The following is a 16,489-nucleotide window of genomic DNA, read 5'->3' as shown; positions in this document are numbered from 1 at the left end:
CAACTGAATCATATGTAGAAAACAAGTCCCTGCTAGGACACATATGATATGAACAACCGGAATCTAAAATCCACTCATTGTCTAATCTGAAACTAATTTCAGTTGCTAAAAATATAGTTCCCTCAATCTCATCAGTTGCTACACTAGCTTCGGCGGTGTCAGTATTTTTGTGCTCATTTTTTCTTTCTTTATGATTTTCTTTATTTTTCAGTTTATAGCATTCAGAAATATTGTGGCCTTTCTTATGAAAATAGTGACACTTTAAATTATTGTATCTGGATATGGAGTCGGATTTTTCCCTAACAAACAAGCCAACTTCCGCTTGAGTTCCACTAGCTTCCCCAGTAATATCACTATCTATCCGTTCTTTTAATTTTAAGATAGATTTAATATCCTTATAAGAGATATTATCCTTTGCATAAAGCATAGTATCTCTTATATGCTTAAAAGATGGGGGTAGAGAACAAAGCAGTAACACAGCTTGATCCTCATCTTTAATTTCAGTATCTATATTACATAAATCCATAAGAATGGAATCAAAGATGTCAAGATGAGAGAGAATATATGTACCTTCATCCATACGAATTGTATAAAGCTTTTGCTTCAGTTAAAGTCTATTTTCTACCGTCCTCTTCATATATAAGGTTTTCAATTTTTTTTTCACATGCCTTTGATTGTGGTTTATACAGAAACTTCACGTAAAACCTCATTTGAGAGATTTAAAATGATACATGTTTTTACCCTTTTGTCTATGACGGCAAACTCCTCATCCGTCATTTTATCCGACTTCTTCTTCTTTCCTTGCAACGCCAAGTCTAAACCATCCTGGATTAGGATAGCTTCCATCTTTAATTGCCATATTCCGAAGTTTGTACTTCGGTCAAATTTCTCAACATAGATCTTTGTTAGAGTCATTTTGGATATTGAAACTAACCCGATTAGATCTGGCTCTGATACCAAATTGTTAGAATCGAAACCCGGATAGTGCGGTATAATGGAAATAACAAAGATAATAGAAGTTGATAACAACGATAATTAAAGTAGATAAAGAAGACACAAATTTAACGTGGTTCGGTCAAAGTGACCTATGTCCACAAACGGATAGTAGCAATTTACTATAACAATAAGAGTACAAAAGAGAGTACAAAATTAGAGTAAACACTCTAATTAATCCCAAATACCCTAAGATAATAACCTCACAAGATCACTCCAAATAAAGGGTTCACACAAGTGCTTCCCAACACTAACTCTCATACAAAACACTCTTAATAAATGGAGAAAAGGAAGAAACAATAAATGAAGACTCAAGTCTTGTTGGTGTGTCTAAAATGAACTAATTGCCTTCCCTTTTATAGGCAAAAAAGTCTTGGCCTCTTAGGTGTAAAAGAAGAGATACAACTTGTGCAAATGATGTCCAACACACAATGCAATATTTTTGGGTCCCAAAGAATATTGCCAACAAAGTTTACACTTTGCAAAGATGCTTATGCTTATGTGAGATGGACTCCATTAGCCAAAATATTGGCCATAATTACAGCATTAAATGTGGAGAGACGTTCGTCTAGTCAACCATTAGAAACCTTTTAGAGGGGGTCAAAGAATTTCCCGCAAAGAAAGGTATATGTTTACCAACTTCCCGGTGACACAAGATTATGCCACCGGAAAACAGGGGGACTATCTGTATAGGGTAAAATATGTTCATATTAAATACTCGCGTGATAAAGCGACATGTGGAGTCGAAGACAGAAGACAATCAGGTTTGAAGGCAACGATCTTGTTTGTTACTGGTGAGAATGGTATCCATGAAGGCGAAATAAATGCCTGCCACTCGGTAACATTTAATGGAGAATATTTTACATTATTAAGTCCATGGTCCGTTACAGATAATATGGCATTCACAACCTACCGTTACACATTCTTCAATGGCTCTCATAATTATCATTAGAGGGGAGCTTGATCCTAGGACCTTGTTCCCTAGGTACAACTATAAATAGTGAGCTCTAGAACCATTGTAAAGGGGACGAATTTTCTGATAAGCTAATACTATACTCTGCTCAAAAGCATAATACTATTTTATCTTGGTGCTCATTAATATTGTCCTTACTACTTCTGGAAGCTCTGCTCCCGGAACCAAGATTTCTGCTGTTTTATCTCGATTACAAGACTATGTCATATATACTTGTCTAATTTATTTATTATTTTATGATCAAATCGATTCACTTATTTATAAATTACGTATAAATTCACCTGCACCATTTTACGGATAAACAAGCATTATTTATGTCCTCGGTGACATTACTTACAATTTTAAATATCTTACGTTTATATAGCAAGCTAAACAATATTAAAAAATTCTTCATCCATCTTATTACGTGGATCTTTTATGTCCTTCTACTTCCATGTAGATATGTGATTTGTATTATTAGTTTTTGGTTATCGCGGGAGTTTAAGGTTAATTTTATTATACTTTTCTTGTACTTTATTTCTTTGTCTTTGACAAAGTGTAAACTTTTTTGAGAGATTAACCTTTCAATTTTGAAGTTTTATTTTTTAACAACACTTACAACCTACTATTATTCGTGATAATCTTTACGAGAAAAAAATGGGATCACAATATCACATTTCATGAAATATTTTAGCAAAAATTTTCTTTTTAAAGAATAACTTAAGATTGAGTAACCAAGAAAGAAAATGAAACAATACAGGAATAGAAGCATTTTAAATTAAAGCGTCTAATGGAACATGCAAGGACCGAACCCCTGACATTGGGGGCAAGGTGCACTCATTGACCGATAAGCCAAAGTTCACACATTGCTTATTTAAAAACGAAATCTAAAAAATACTAGTTCTTTATATAGTTTACGGAAGGGAGCATGAGTTCACGTGAATCCACTTTTTCCTATATAGATCCACCCCTAGTTTTGTCTATGAATATTTTTCCAAACATGCAAAAAAAAATAAAAAAATTTCTTCCTTTTTTAAGTCTTAAAAAAAACTATGCAATCTAAAGATGTTTTTTCTTTTTAAAAGTGTTGGTTGGAGGTGTTTTTAAAATGAATTTTCAGAAAAAAATCACTCTTCCACTCATAATGATATTTAAAAATAAAAAAAAATACAACTTTTAAATAATCTGCCCTTTTTTTCAAATTTTATCGAGTTGAAATACTATTTTTTTAATATTATTGTCAATTTTGAATAACTTGGCAATAATTCTATGTTTTAGATTATTTTCACGCGATTAAATTGTAGAAGAATAAGCAAGTGATTTCACTAAGGAGAGGAGAAAGGGGAGGGGTCATTTTTTTTTTTCTCATCCGGTATTCGGTACCCATATTGGGACCCCACTAAATCCGAATTCGCCTCGGAAAGTCCCGCATTGGGGGTAAAATGCTCCCTAACAAAGGCGACTCCATACCCAGAGATTCAAATCCGAAATCTATGGTGGTTAAGGATGAAAGAGTACTTGACACCCCACCACAACCATTATTGATGGGAGGGCGATTTACCTGCTGGCCATCGGCTCAATGGGGCATTGATGGTGGGTGAGTTATAGCATGTTTGGTCAAGCTTCTCAAGAGGCCAAAAGTATTTTTTTTTTCTTTTTCAAAATCACTTTTTTCCTAACTTGAGGTGTTTGGCCAAGCTTTTTTTATGGGGGGAGTACTTTTGGGAAGAAGTAGAAGTAGTTTCTGAGAAGCATAAGCAGTTTCTGAGAAGCAGAAAAAAATAGTTTATTCCCAAAAGTAGAAGCAGAAGCAGAAGCAGAAGCAGAAGCAGAAGCAGTTTTAACTTTTTTTCTTACCAAAAATACCCTTAACAAAATATAGTATATACCAAAATAACCGTTAAACCTAATACTTAGGATATTAATGTATAAATATTTCTTATTATTTTTAGGATAATTTTCTAATATATAGTGACTTTAGGGATGAATGCTTTTATATTTATTGAATGATTTTTAATATATTTAACTTATATTAAAAGAATTAATACTTTTAAATTTTATTTTCATATATTTGCTTAAATAAAATGAAAAGATTTAATTATTGCATATAATAATAATTTTTTAAGATTATTTATTTACTTATAATATTAACTATTAAGTAAATCTATTCATGTTCTTATTCGTAATTTGATACTTAAAAGTACTTTCTGAAAAGCATGGCCAAACACAAATTATTGCTCAAAAGTGTTTTTTAAAGTGATTAGCCAAACACAAACTGTTTCTCTCCAAAAGTACTTTTTCCAAAAGCACTTTTGAAAAAAATACTTTTCAAAATATCCTGATTTCTCCAGCCTGGCCAAACAGGCTATTAGCCGTTAAGGGGAAAGAAGACGTTAGAGAGACGTTAAGGATGAAAGGGTACTTGACACCCTACCAAAACCCTTATCGACGGGAGGACGATTTACCTGCTAGCCATTAGCTCAATGGGGCATTAACGGTGGGTGAGTTATAGCCTATTTGGCCAAACTTTTCAAGAGGCTTTTTTTTTCCCTCAAAATAACTTTTTTTCCCTAACTTGAGGTGTTTGGCCATTTTTATTTATTTTTTTTTATGTGTGTGTGGGGGGTACTTTTGGGAAGAAGCATAAGTAGCTTCTGAGAAGAATAAGCAGTTTCTGAGAAGCCGAAAAAGTAGTTTCTTCCCAAAAGTAGAAGCAGAAGCAGAAGTAGAAGCAGTTTTGACTTTTCTTCTTACCAAAAATACCCTTAACAAAATATAGTATATACCAAAAATACCGTTAAACCTAATACTTAGGATATTAATGTATAAATATTTCTTATTATTTTTAGGATAATTTTTTAATATATAGTGACTTTAGGGGTGAATGATTTTATATTTGTTGAATGATTTTTAATATATTTAACTTATATTAAAAGAATTAAGTACTTTTAAATTTTATTTTCATATTTTACTTAAATAAAATGAAAAGATTTAATTATTGCCTATAATAATAATTTTTTAAGAATATTTATTTACTTATAATATTAACTATTAAGTAAATCTATTCATGTCCTTATTCGTAATTTGATACTTAAAAACACTTTCTGAAAAGCATGTCAAACACAAATTATTGCTCAAAAGTGCTTTTTAGAGTGATTAGCCAAACACAAACTGCTTATCTCCAAAAGTATTTTTTCCAAAAGCACTTTTGGAAAAAATACTTCTCAAAATAACCTGATTTCTTCAGCTTGGTCAAACAAGCTATTAGCTGTTAAGAGAGGCGTTAAGGGGAAAGAAGACGTTAGAGAGACGTTAAGCTCATGTTGTCTTATTTTTTGATTCATTTAATTTCATCTTATCTTATGAAAAATGACAAAAGATATTTTCTCTTACATATTTCATTGAGAAGACCTTAAAAAGGCATTTTGAAGAACCTTTTTAAAAAAAAGAAAAATAGAAATTTGATATATTCTAAATATATATCTATAGATCTTTTTTTGGGGAAAAGGAACAAAACATGTCTTTTAAATACGCGTTAGTTTGTTTATTTTTGTTATAATGTAATTTTTAAAAAACAAAGTAAATTTGAAAGTAATTTTAACTTTTTCATATAATTGTAGAATTGCTAAGTTTAATTTTCAAATTCTAATCAAATAGTTATTTAGATTTTATTTTATTTAGATTCTATTTTAACTTCACCACCTACTACTTCAAATCCACAAGTACTTAATACATAAAATGCACCCACTTATTGGAACATTTTCCTATTCAAAATTTTACTTTTACTTTTCTAAATTTTAATGTAATAGTTAAGAGAAGATATTATTCTTACAACAGATAATCAAAGGTACATTGCACATTACAAGCTTGAATATTACTACTAATGTAAGCATAAATGTTGAATTTGGTCACATGAATAATGTTTCTAATGGAAAAATGATATATATATTTTTTAAATCCCTCCCAGATTAGGAGGATCTATAGTGTTCCACACTTCCCCTCTAGCGTGACTCGAACCCAGAATCTAACGGTCGTAGGTGAATGTGCTTTTACCAAGAGCAAGTCTTACTTGTCAACAATGATATATTCGATTAGATGATGCTTTTACTAAGAGTTGATTGTCCTTACAAGTAATTGATATATTTTCAACGGAAAAAGAAATGTTATTAATTTTGAAAAAAGTAAATATTATCATGATAAAAAACTATAGAGGCATTCTGATTGGAGGTATAGTTAGAGGTGGATCCTCTATTTGTATTAGAAATTCATTAATAAGTATAAATATTTAATCGCGAACCCAGTAACTAAGACGCAATATGAGTTTGGTGGCCAGTTTAGAACCCATAAACTTCAAATCATAGCTTCGCCTCTGGGTATAGTAGGAAAAAATAAACACAAAACAAAATTTCGTTATTACTTTTCATGTGTTTGGTTGACATTTTAATTCCAGCATAACTTATACCTTACTTTATCAATAAATGACTTATAAGAATTTTATATTTTATCGATATAAAATTATTAGGAAGCTTACGTTGTGAATTGAATTCCTAACTTCTATTGATATAATCTTTTCGGTAGTTGATATATATCTAATTGTAATGACGATATTACTGAAATAAATAATTTTGTACTACTAGTGGATAAGGTTCAAGAATATGAATATGCGTTAAATATCATCTTAGAACTTGAAAACCATGGTAAAGAACCTATTTGGTCAGTGATATTCATTTTATCTAAACTAAATATTATGGTTACGACGTTGAATACTTAAATACAGATGGACAAAAAATAGAATCAAAGGTCTAAACAATCAGGCAAAGAAAGCGCTAAAAACGGAAAGAACCATTACTAGTATAATACTACCTCCGTCTCAAAGTCGCAATTTCTAAAAATAATCGTCTCAAATTATTTGTTATTTTAGAATTTCAAGAGTAAATTTTTTTTTCTATTCTACCCTTAATTATTTTTGTGGAGTATAAATATCTTAATTATGAGTAAGTATTAATTGACAAGAGATTATTTCTTAAGTAGAATAGTTAAAAATATTTTTTATTTAATAATTTCTTTGTTTGTTTAATTTTAAAGGTTGACTAAAAACAGAACAGTTGAGAACGGACAAAGCCAACCGTGGACGGACGAAATCCCAGGAACCCAATCCCAGAAGAAACGACTGTTTACCTCAATCAAACCAAAGATCCTCTACAACTACGCCCCTTCTTCCAAATTTCGAATCTCATCATTATTACTCTTCCCTCCCCTAGATTTCCTCAATCTCAATCTTCCCATGTAACCCATTTACTGTATCATACGGTACCTCCCTCATTTATTTAATACCCCATACCCGACCAAAAAAAAAAAAGCAATCACCGTGTAGAAGAAATCGGCGATCTATTTCTGGTTTCAGGTTGAATATCGTCGATGAAACGGCACTGGGTGATCCTGGTCTGTATTTTGCTGTTATTTTTTGGCTTTACGGGCTTGGCGAGTGAGTTATTGAGCTTGCCCAGTAGTTCAATTGAGGGAATTTCCGATGAGGTTACGCTAGCTCCGGCGAGGAGGAATCTGTTGTCAGAGTTGAGGTTAGTTTCTGTTCTTGCTATTTTGAGAATTTCATATTCTACTCATTTGGATTTGTTGCTGGTATGGTATGGTAATTATTTTAGTAAATTGTGCAAAGATATAGGGATTCTTGGAGCTTCTGTAGAAAATTCTTAGCTACTCCATCATTTTATTTTATTAAAATTTAGAAACGACACAAGATTTCAGCTTTATTATTGTTTCTGGAGGATCTTTTCATGTTTTAATTTCATTTTCTACTGATGCATAGTTTGGTATTTTGGTTCAAATTATCCCTTCAATTGCTTTTTACATTTCTTGTGCTTCTTGAAAGTAAAAGAATTTGATCATCATTAAATATGCTCCAATTCTACTTAGGGTGTGTTTGGTATGAAAGAAATGTTTTTCTGGAAAATAAGTGATTTTCTTACTTATTTATGGTGTTTGGTAAGTGAGCTGAAAATATTGTCCCAAAAGCATTTCTTCTATATAATATTCTACCAACAATATGAGGGTGGCGAAGGGTAGGGGGTGGGGGTCAGAGTGGGGGGAGGTTGTTGGCAGGGGGTTTGGGGGAGGTGGGTAGCGGAGGGGCGCGGGGAGTGGGGTAGCTGTTAGGGGGTGGAGCGATTAGTAGGGGATGGGGTGGGAAGGACACAATTAGCGTGAAATCCCACTTATGGAACTTGTTTTCCTTACTCCCATCAGGCGGCTTCCCTGATTTTTAAGGGACTTGTTGTCCAGAACATTTTGACCAACCAAACATGGGAAATTTGGACAACATTTTCTAACTCCATACCAATCACACTCTTGACTGTATAGAACTTGTTTGCTAATTTTGGCATCACGTCAGCTAACCCATATTTCAGTCAAGATTTGTCCTTAGTTCGTGTTTTATTCAAACAGATATGTTATTCTAGTTTTCTCATACATCCGAACTAGAAGGTAAAGAGTTTTATGCTCCTTTTTTTGGCCATCAGGAAAATGGATGCTTGTTCATCCCGACTTTCTTTGGTTTGCATTGCTCTATGTTCGAGAACCAAGCCAACTACAACCGTAACAATTTCAGGATGTCTGGTCTTGAAATTACAACATACTCTTGGAGGAGATCAGTTTCTATAAAAAACAGAATCCTACTATTTGGTTATTAGTTTATGTCTTCCCCTGTAACTTACAATCTAATATGTGGAAAATGGTGCTTTTTATGAGCGATGGGATAGTATCTATTGAGAATCAGTAGTTATGGATCATATGTTTCGCTATGTATAATGCTTGATGCATACTTGACTTCTCGAAAAACGAACAGGATCTAGGAGAAAAGAACACTGACATTTCTGCTTACTTCTTGAACCCAGAAACATTCTAGTTGATGTCTTTGAAGGTAAATCAACTTATTTTTTGCAAACTGGACCCACGAGCTGTAAACTAGACTCTCTTTGGATATAATAAACTAAAATCCTTTTAATTTTTTGTTCCCTTTTCCCTTTCTATGTTCACTTTCTGTCATGCTGGTAACTTTATGTCTTTAGTATGCTTTCTGATTCATTAATTTTTTTTTTTGTTTTCTGCTTTGCTACACTTTCCTGAACCAGGAAACCTGAGACAGCACTGGTTGCTGAACTGGATGGTACTGTTCATTTACGGGAGGTTAAAACTGAGAAAACACTCTGGTCATTTAGATCTGGCCCATCAATCTACTCTTCTTATCAGGCTCCTATAAACTATAATGACAACAGGGAGGCATCATCTGATATAGGAAGTGGTTATTTCATTGACTGCCGTGGGGATGATTGGGAATTGTATGCGCACAACAGGCTTGGCAAATTGGTATTGTCTCTAAATTTCATATTCAACGAGTCTTTTCATTATTCTACATAGATTACACTTGCAATTTTGGTGCTATATAACAAGAGATGATATCCACTTAACATTGAATGATAATGAGACATGATACATCAATTAATGCAGTACTACCTCCGGTCCATTTTTAATATCATTTTAGCCAAAAATAAAATTGGTCCGAAATAAGTGTTGCTTTTAGGAAACCAAGAAGGCATTAACTTCTTTTCCAAACCTATCCTCTCTTTAATAAATGATCTATAAAAATTTCTAAAACGGTATAATTATTATTCACTTTGAGGAGAGAAAGACTGTAATTTAGTCAAATAACCTTATAACTAATGCCATTAAATGGTCTTCTTAGTGAGTATGCCAAAACTTTAAATGACAATTAAAACGGACCGGAGGTACTATTAACAACTAGACCTTGATCTAGGCTAACAAAGTGAAATGAACACTCCCCTAGTTTGAAACGTATTCTAAACTCCCCTTTTTACCATCATGAAGCTGTTAATTTTGAGCATGATTTGACCAATATACCCTCATATCCCATATTGGTTGATTGAGGACAGCTTTGGAAATGATTTGGTTAATTTTGAGCATGATTTGACCAATATACCCTCATATCTATATATTGGTTGATTGAGGACAACTTTGGAATTGATTTAGCTACTTAAAAAGTGTATAAAAGAAATATATGTGGAAAAAAAGAAGAAAAGGAATAGCGACCGAGGGGCTGGTATTTGGGTATTGGGTTTGAACTGGGGACCTAGAAGAGGAAAGGAAAGAGACAATGGTGCTTGGCTTTTTGGAGGGGGGGAGGGGAGTTGCAGGGGGAAAGGAGCTGTTTGCTGTTGTTAAGTTTTGATGTTTCCAGAATCTATTTTGCTGGCTTAGAAGGAATTCTGTAATTAACATTTATGATTTCATTAACTTATTGGATTCTGCTTTTGTGTAGTTTCTGTTAGAGTCCTGATCCTTGTAAACTTTTGGTACCTTCTTGGTACTGTTTCTTCTTATAAAGTACTTAACCTTATCAAAAAGATGAGAGGCGGACTGAAGTTGTGGGGGTGGGGAAGGGTGGGATGGAAGAAGGGAGTGACATAGTGGAGGCAAGGGCAGATAGGGGAACAGAATGATGTTTGTGAGTGACGGGACGATGCGAAGGTGCAATAAGAGTACGCTGACAACTGAGGAGTTGAGTTGAGAGAAAAAAGAAAATTGCACTTGGTGAGGGGAGGGTTTGAGGGGGTGTGACGGGAGGGACAGTGGGAGATAAGGTACGTTGGAGGTACTTTATTGTTAGAGAAATGAGTAATTTATTCAGCTTGCTGACTAAGATTCACTTTTATAACGACAAGCATGTTTGGAAGTAAGAGACTAACATCTTGAAATCCTTCCTATACTTCCTATTCATCCGCCTATAGCATCTAATTTATTGCTCCATATTTTTGTACAGAAACTTATGAAAAATATTGATGAGTATATTAGTTCAACTCCACAAATAGCTGAGGATGGCGGGATTGTTCTGGGATCTAAAAGAACTACTGCATTTCTGGTTGATGCTAAGACTGGTCGCCTGATTTATACATATAGGATGCCTGACTCTCCAGCAACTCACGACAATGGCATTGCCTTTCATCATAATGGTACCATTGATGAAGAGAGTCTGCCCACATACACGCTTTACATCACCAGAACAGACTATGCATTGACATCTTTTATTCCAAACTCAGACCAAGTGTTGTGGAACATGACGGTTGCTGAAATAGGGGCTGCTTCTCTTTGCAAAGACATCGAGGATCCATTTAGTGGGGATATTCTGGATTCTGAAAGATCTGAACCTGACGTACATTTCGATATGCCATTGCCATGTCAGTCAAGGGCCCTTATCCACAGACGTCGAAGTCAGCAGGAGAAGATGCTCCCGGGTGCTCATCGTCCAGAGCTCCCCTCATCAGAGCCAAATGTTGATAATGCAGCTAATGCAGACACATCCCATTTGGAATATTTTATAAAAAGGACTATGTTTGGCATATTGGTGGTGCTCATACTTTTAATCATCAAAAAGAAAAATTCCGAAGATGTTAAAAAGCCATTTAAAGAAGGAATAATCAAGTCTTCTGAAAGATTGAGCATGCCAGTTCGCAATATTTTAGCCACTCTTGTGGGAGCTTTAACACGCAATCGTTATTCAGGGGCTGAAGTCAAGTTGGTTAGACAGCCCGGCAACTCACATTCACCAAATGTACCTTCAAAAAGGAAAAAGTCTCGGAAGTCTGGAAAGAATGGGAGCAATGGTGAGAAAAGTGATAAAGGCCCCTCATCTGATGGTGGACTTCAATATGCAGACGTGGATGCTGATAATAAACTGTTGCTGAACCTTATTCAACCAAGTATATGTGGCAAAGGTGGACGCACTATCGGTAAGTTGTTTGTCTCCAGTACAGAGATTGCTAAAGGGAGCAATGGCACAGTTGTCCTTGAAGGAATTTATGAAGGTCGTGCAGTTGCTGTGAAAAGACTTGTCCGGGCACATTATGATATCGCCTTCAAAGAGATAAAGAATCTTATTGCATCTGATCGACATCCAAATATTGTTCGGTGGTATGGTGTGGAACAAGACCAAGATTTTGTTTATCTTGCACTGGAACGCTGCATTTGCAGCTTGAGTGACCTTATTCAGATTTATGCCGACACTACAGTAAATGCACGTCTTAACCAGAACTTGGATGCAGAATCTACTAACCGTAGAATTCATTTGGATTATTTGAACGGTATTATGTTGGATACTGAGTTAAGGAAAGAAAATGGTTTTCCTTCACCTTTGTTGCTCAAATTGATGAGGTTCGTGAAATTATTTCTTAATGAATCTGATTTTGTGCCTCTAATTCGTGGTATGAGGTGGGTTACTCTGCAACCCATTAGATGGTGACTTGAAGAAAGGATGAACTTACTTCACAAGGAAGGGTGCTCTTTTTATTCTTTCCTTTTGTGTTGCATAACATTCATACACAGGAGAGAGAGAGAGATTTTTTTTTTGGGGGGGGGGGGGGGGTGATTTTATACATCCTAAATTCATTCTTGGTATATTGTTCTATGATGCTCTTTTAGTAACTTTTTTACATTATCACATGTTTTCTTAGTGATTAATTTATGTGGCATTATTTCAGGTCTTCTTGCCTGGTTAACTCCAAAAGAGCATTTGCTTCCTATGCTTGACTTGGCATCGGGTCTCTAGAAGTCCTTTTAGGGGAAGAACTAGGTGAACTTCACTTTGTTCAACTCTTGCTCCCGCCCACGGCGGGATAGAGCAAGACACTTTAACGAGAAAATTCTCATTCTTCTGACTCAAAATTTCTTGAGATAATGGCTTTATAATTAGCCTTAGCACTTTGCTCTTCATGGTTCTTAGGGTTTGGTGCCTTTTATTCGTGCTTTCTCATCTGTGTTCTCTTACAGTTTTACTACTTTCTGCCTTTTTGAACTGCCCGGTTTAATAGGTTATCTGCTACAAGATTTACCCCCTCTCTGCAGTTGGGAAAAGAAGGGCCCTGTATGACTGCTCCGTCCTTTATCAAACCTATAAAAGTTTTCTGCATCTTGCATTTCTAGACCGTCATCTTACAAAGACAAACTGCTGTTTGGTTAATGAGCGCGTAGAATTATATTTCTGTTTCCGTACATAAAAGTTGTAATCAGTGCCTTTGTAGTGGATTTGAACATAAAATTGGACCAATTTTCTTGTCTCTTTTAATTCCATAAAATTTTCTGAACTGCAATTTGACTGGGTATGGCACACTTTTGGTGTTCTGATTTCTTCCTGGAGGACAGGGATGTGGTCTCTGGTCTTGTGCATCTTCATGATCTGGGGATCATTCATCGAGACCTGAAGCCCCCAAATGTTCTGATAACTAAGGAAAGATTCTTAGGTGCTAAGCTTTCTGATATGGGAATTAGCAAGCGCCTCATCGGAGATATGTCTTCATTGGGTCATCACGCGACAGGCAAGTAGTTATAAAGTAGTTTTACATTAGCTGGTAGTGCATGATAAACTTTTGTTCAGTCCCATCACCATTTAGTATGCTCTGTTATCAATTAATTTGCATGACATACTGAGTATTGTTATGCGTCCATGACACACTTTGTTGTCGTCCTTGCTGCTTACTGGAGAAGATTGTTTGACCGATAGTTGAGGTCATTCTCACACTAGGCTCTTCTTTTGGAGCCTCTGAGCTTTTAAATGTTCTACGAGCACTGCTCCTGCTTGCCTGAGCATCTTGTCTTTAACTTTTGTTGTTTGGATTTCCATTCTTCTTACTTGCGATGAATTTTACAGGTTATGGAAGTTCGGGTTGGCAAGCTCCTGAACAGCTTCTTCATGGACGTCAAACACGCGCTGTTGATATGTTCAGTCTGGGGTGTGTTCTGTTTTTCTGCGTGACTGATGGTAGTCATCCCTTTGGAAGCCCTCTTGAGCGTGACATTAACATTACAAAGAACAAAATTGATCTTTTCTTGGTGGAACACATCCCTGAAGCTGTGGATCTCTTTTCTCATTTATTAGACCCCAATGCTGAGTTGAGGTAATAAGTGAAAATGTTTATTTTCAGTTTATATACTAACAAGTCTATCATTTAGTGCATGTAGCAAATAATTTTGGACAGAGTCGCTTATTGGCCATAGACATCCTTGTAGCCAGTTACGGCAAATAATTTTGGACAGAGTCACTTATTGGCCATAGACATCCTTGTAGCCAGTTACGCATGAAATTCTCTTTGAATTGCATTATTACCTTCTTACTCCAATAATGTTTATGGAGATGGCTATACCCTTCTTTATCTCGCTTAATAATTGCAGCTGCTGAACGGTTATTTTCAAAGTTTAACCAGTATTTTATGCTTATTCATAAAAAACAAGAAGGCTTACAGATTATGACAATCTGGGTGTACTTTTCAAGGTTTAGCTAAATACAATTTTCAGCTCAATTTAGTAAAGTAATGTTGCTTGGTAAGTCCTGAACCACTTGACATTTTAAGTAGGCTGTGTAATTTTTCCTTCGTAGCTGTTCAGAGACGCAAAAAATCTTAACCACTTGGAGAGCTCAAACTTCCTCTGAAAGCTTAGACTGTTTTGAAATCCTAAGAAACTTCCTAATTGAATTATTTCTTGCTGTTTGAACGAAAGAACTATTTGTTGCAATGATTGGTAAACTTCACCAGAAGAGTATCTGATGGAGCAAAGAACATGCAAAAGTTTTGATCAGTAAAAGCATGTTTGTTTATAGTATAGTGACTATGCTCTTATGAAATTGAGAAAAATATAGCTTTTGGGTTCTCAACGTCATGTTAAACTTGAAACAGACATCACGAGAGAGACCAAATTTATGAGGATATATCAAGATTTCTGCATATGGTTTTCAATCAATAAACATTTAACATTGTATTGGAAAAACTGACCATAGTGATCTCATGGATAAAGCGCCTGTTGTAATAGTAGATATACTAAGTGCAATTGCATTTGCTAAACTCTTGTTTTTTCCCTTAATTTTGTTTGTCCAAGACCGAAGGCTGTGGACGTGCTTGCTCATCCTTTCTTTTGGACATCTGAGATACGATTGTCATTTCTTCGTGACTCAAGCGACAGGGTGGAACTCGAAGACAGGGAGACTTCTTCTGATCTCCTGAAAGCATTGGAAGGTACAGCACCAGTTGCTTTGGGTGGAAAATGGGATGAGAAGATGGAATCTCCGTTCATCAACAATATTGGTCGTTACAGGCGATATAAGTTCGACAGTGTTCGTGATTTGCTACGAGTCATGCGCAACAAGCTAAATCATTACAGAGAGCTTCCCACCGAAATTCAGGTTAGTTCTGATAAATCTATATACTCTTGTCATTATTCGAAGGATTGTTGTATACTTAAAATTTGGGCAAGAACCTCCTTTGAGAATTTAATTAATGTTGATTTCAGATTGTATTTGGGTTCCAGGTTTTTCAGGGTTTGAGAAACGTTGACAGGTTATTTATTATTGGAGAGAAAGTAGTTGTCCCGGGAAATCTCTTAGGTCTTTCTCCAATTAAAAGAAAAAGGAAAGAAAGAAAAAAAAATAAAATAATTTCATCATAGCATTATTTTATTAGGCGATATTGTTCCATGGGGAGTTGGTAGTGGTAAATACTGAATCATTACATATATATTCAGAAAGCTTTATTACTTTAGAGTTTATACCGATATGAAATTCCTTAGATTATCAAATATTTTCTTCTGATTTAATACCTTTTTATTGGCTGACATCCCATTGTCTCTCACCTTCATTTCAGGAAATTTTAGGAACTGTACCAGAAGGATTTGATGGCTATTTTAAGAGTCGGTTTCCCAAATTACTAATTGAAGTGTATAAAGTGATGTCAGATTACTGTAGGAATGAAGACTGTTTCCAGAAGTACTTCACAAGCAGTGTACTCTAGACTCCTCCAAATAGCGACTGAATCTTGTTCAATACTTGAATGTATGATGTCAACATGTAATGTAGTCTATATATGTAAATATGATCAACCTATATATATTCTTATTAAAGTGTATATTTATGTCGACCAACATATCTCTTCTTCCTTTCTTAATGCTCAAAGTTATTTTTCGTTGTTCAGCGATTGCACAGAATTGATTGTTTTATTGATGTGATAGATGTAGATTCTTCTCCGCTACGCTATTTGGAAATACTTATGTCATCATACTATATTATAAGTATAAAGACTAAAACTAAAACTTAAAAGATCGAAATAACTTTATAAAGTTGAATGACTGTAATACCCTTCAACATAATATTATTTCAGATATAAATTTATACAAAGATGTAAAGATACATTCTAAGAAATTAATTTTAAAAAAATATTTAAATTGAAATAAAGACAGCCCTTTGACCTTCATTAAAAAGAATCCTCCTATTAAATGTTAAATAAGAGTTACATGAATGTGGTTAATTGGGCAACCTTTTAAATGATGAATTATAACAACACATTAATTTGTTGTTTATTTTGTAAACCATAAAGTTTAAACGTTAATTCCCTTGTATTTTCTATTTGTTTTTGCTGCTAAATAATGAGCTAATAAGGATCATTTATATCATTTGCTGGTTTATTGGTTAGC

General features: G+C 34.6%; 1 protein-coding gene across 1 annotated transcript; it reads left to right on the top strand.

Annotated features, from left to right (window-relative positions):
- Window positions 1-7,046: 7,046 nt before the first annotated feature.
- LOC104100319 (serine/threonine-protein kinase/endoribonuclease IRE1a) lies at window positions 7,047-15,989 on the top strand. The gene is made up of 7 exons (XM_009607535.4): window positions 7,047-7,524; window positions 9,094-9,328; window positions 10,800-12,187; window positions 13,175-13,347; window positions 13,680-13,926; window positions 14,903-15,206; window positions 15,664-15,989. The coding sequence occupies exons 1-7, from the start codon at window positions 7,364-7,366 to the stop codon at window positions 15,808-15,810; spliced, it is 2,655 nt and encodes an 884-aa protein (XP_009605830.1). The 5' UTR covers window positions 7,047-7,363; the 3' UTR covers window positions 15,811-15,989.
- The last annotated feature ends 500 nt before the right edge of the window (window positions 15,990-16,489 follow it).

This window comes from Nicotiana tomentosiformis, chromosome 2, assembly GCF_000390325.3.
Source record: "Nicotiana tomentosiformis chromosome 2, ASM39032v3, whole genome shotgun sequence".
Classification (NCBI taxonomy): Eukaryota; Viridiplantae; Streptophyta; class Magnoliopsida; order Solanales; family Solanaceae; genus Nicotiana; species Nicotiana tomentosiformis.
This window is presented reverse-complemented; position numbering and strand designations above follow the sequence as displayed.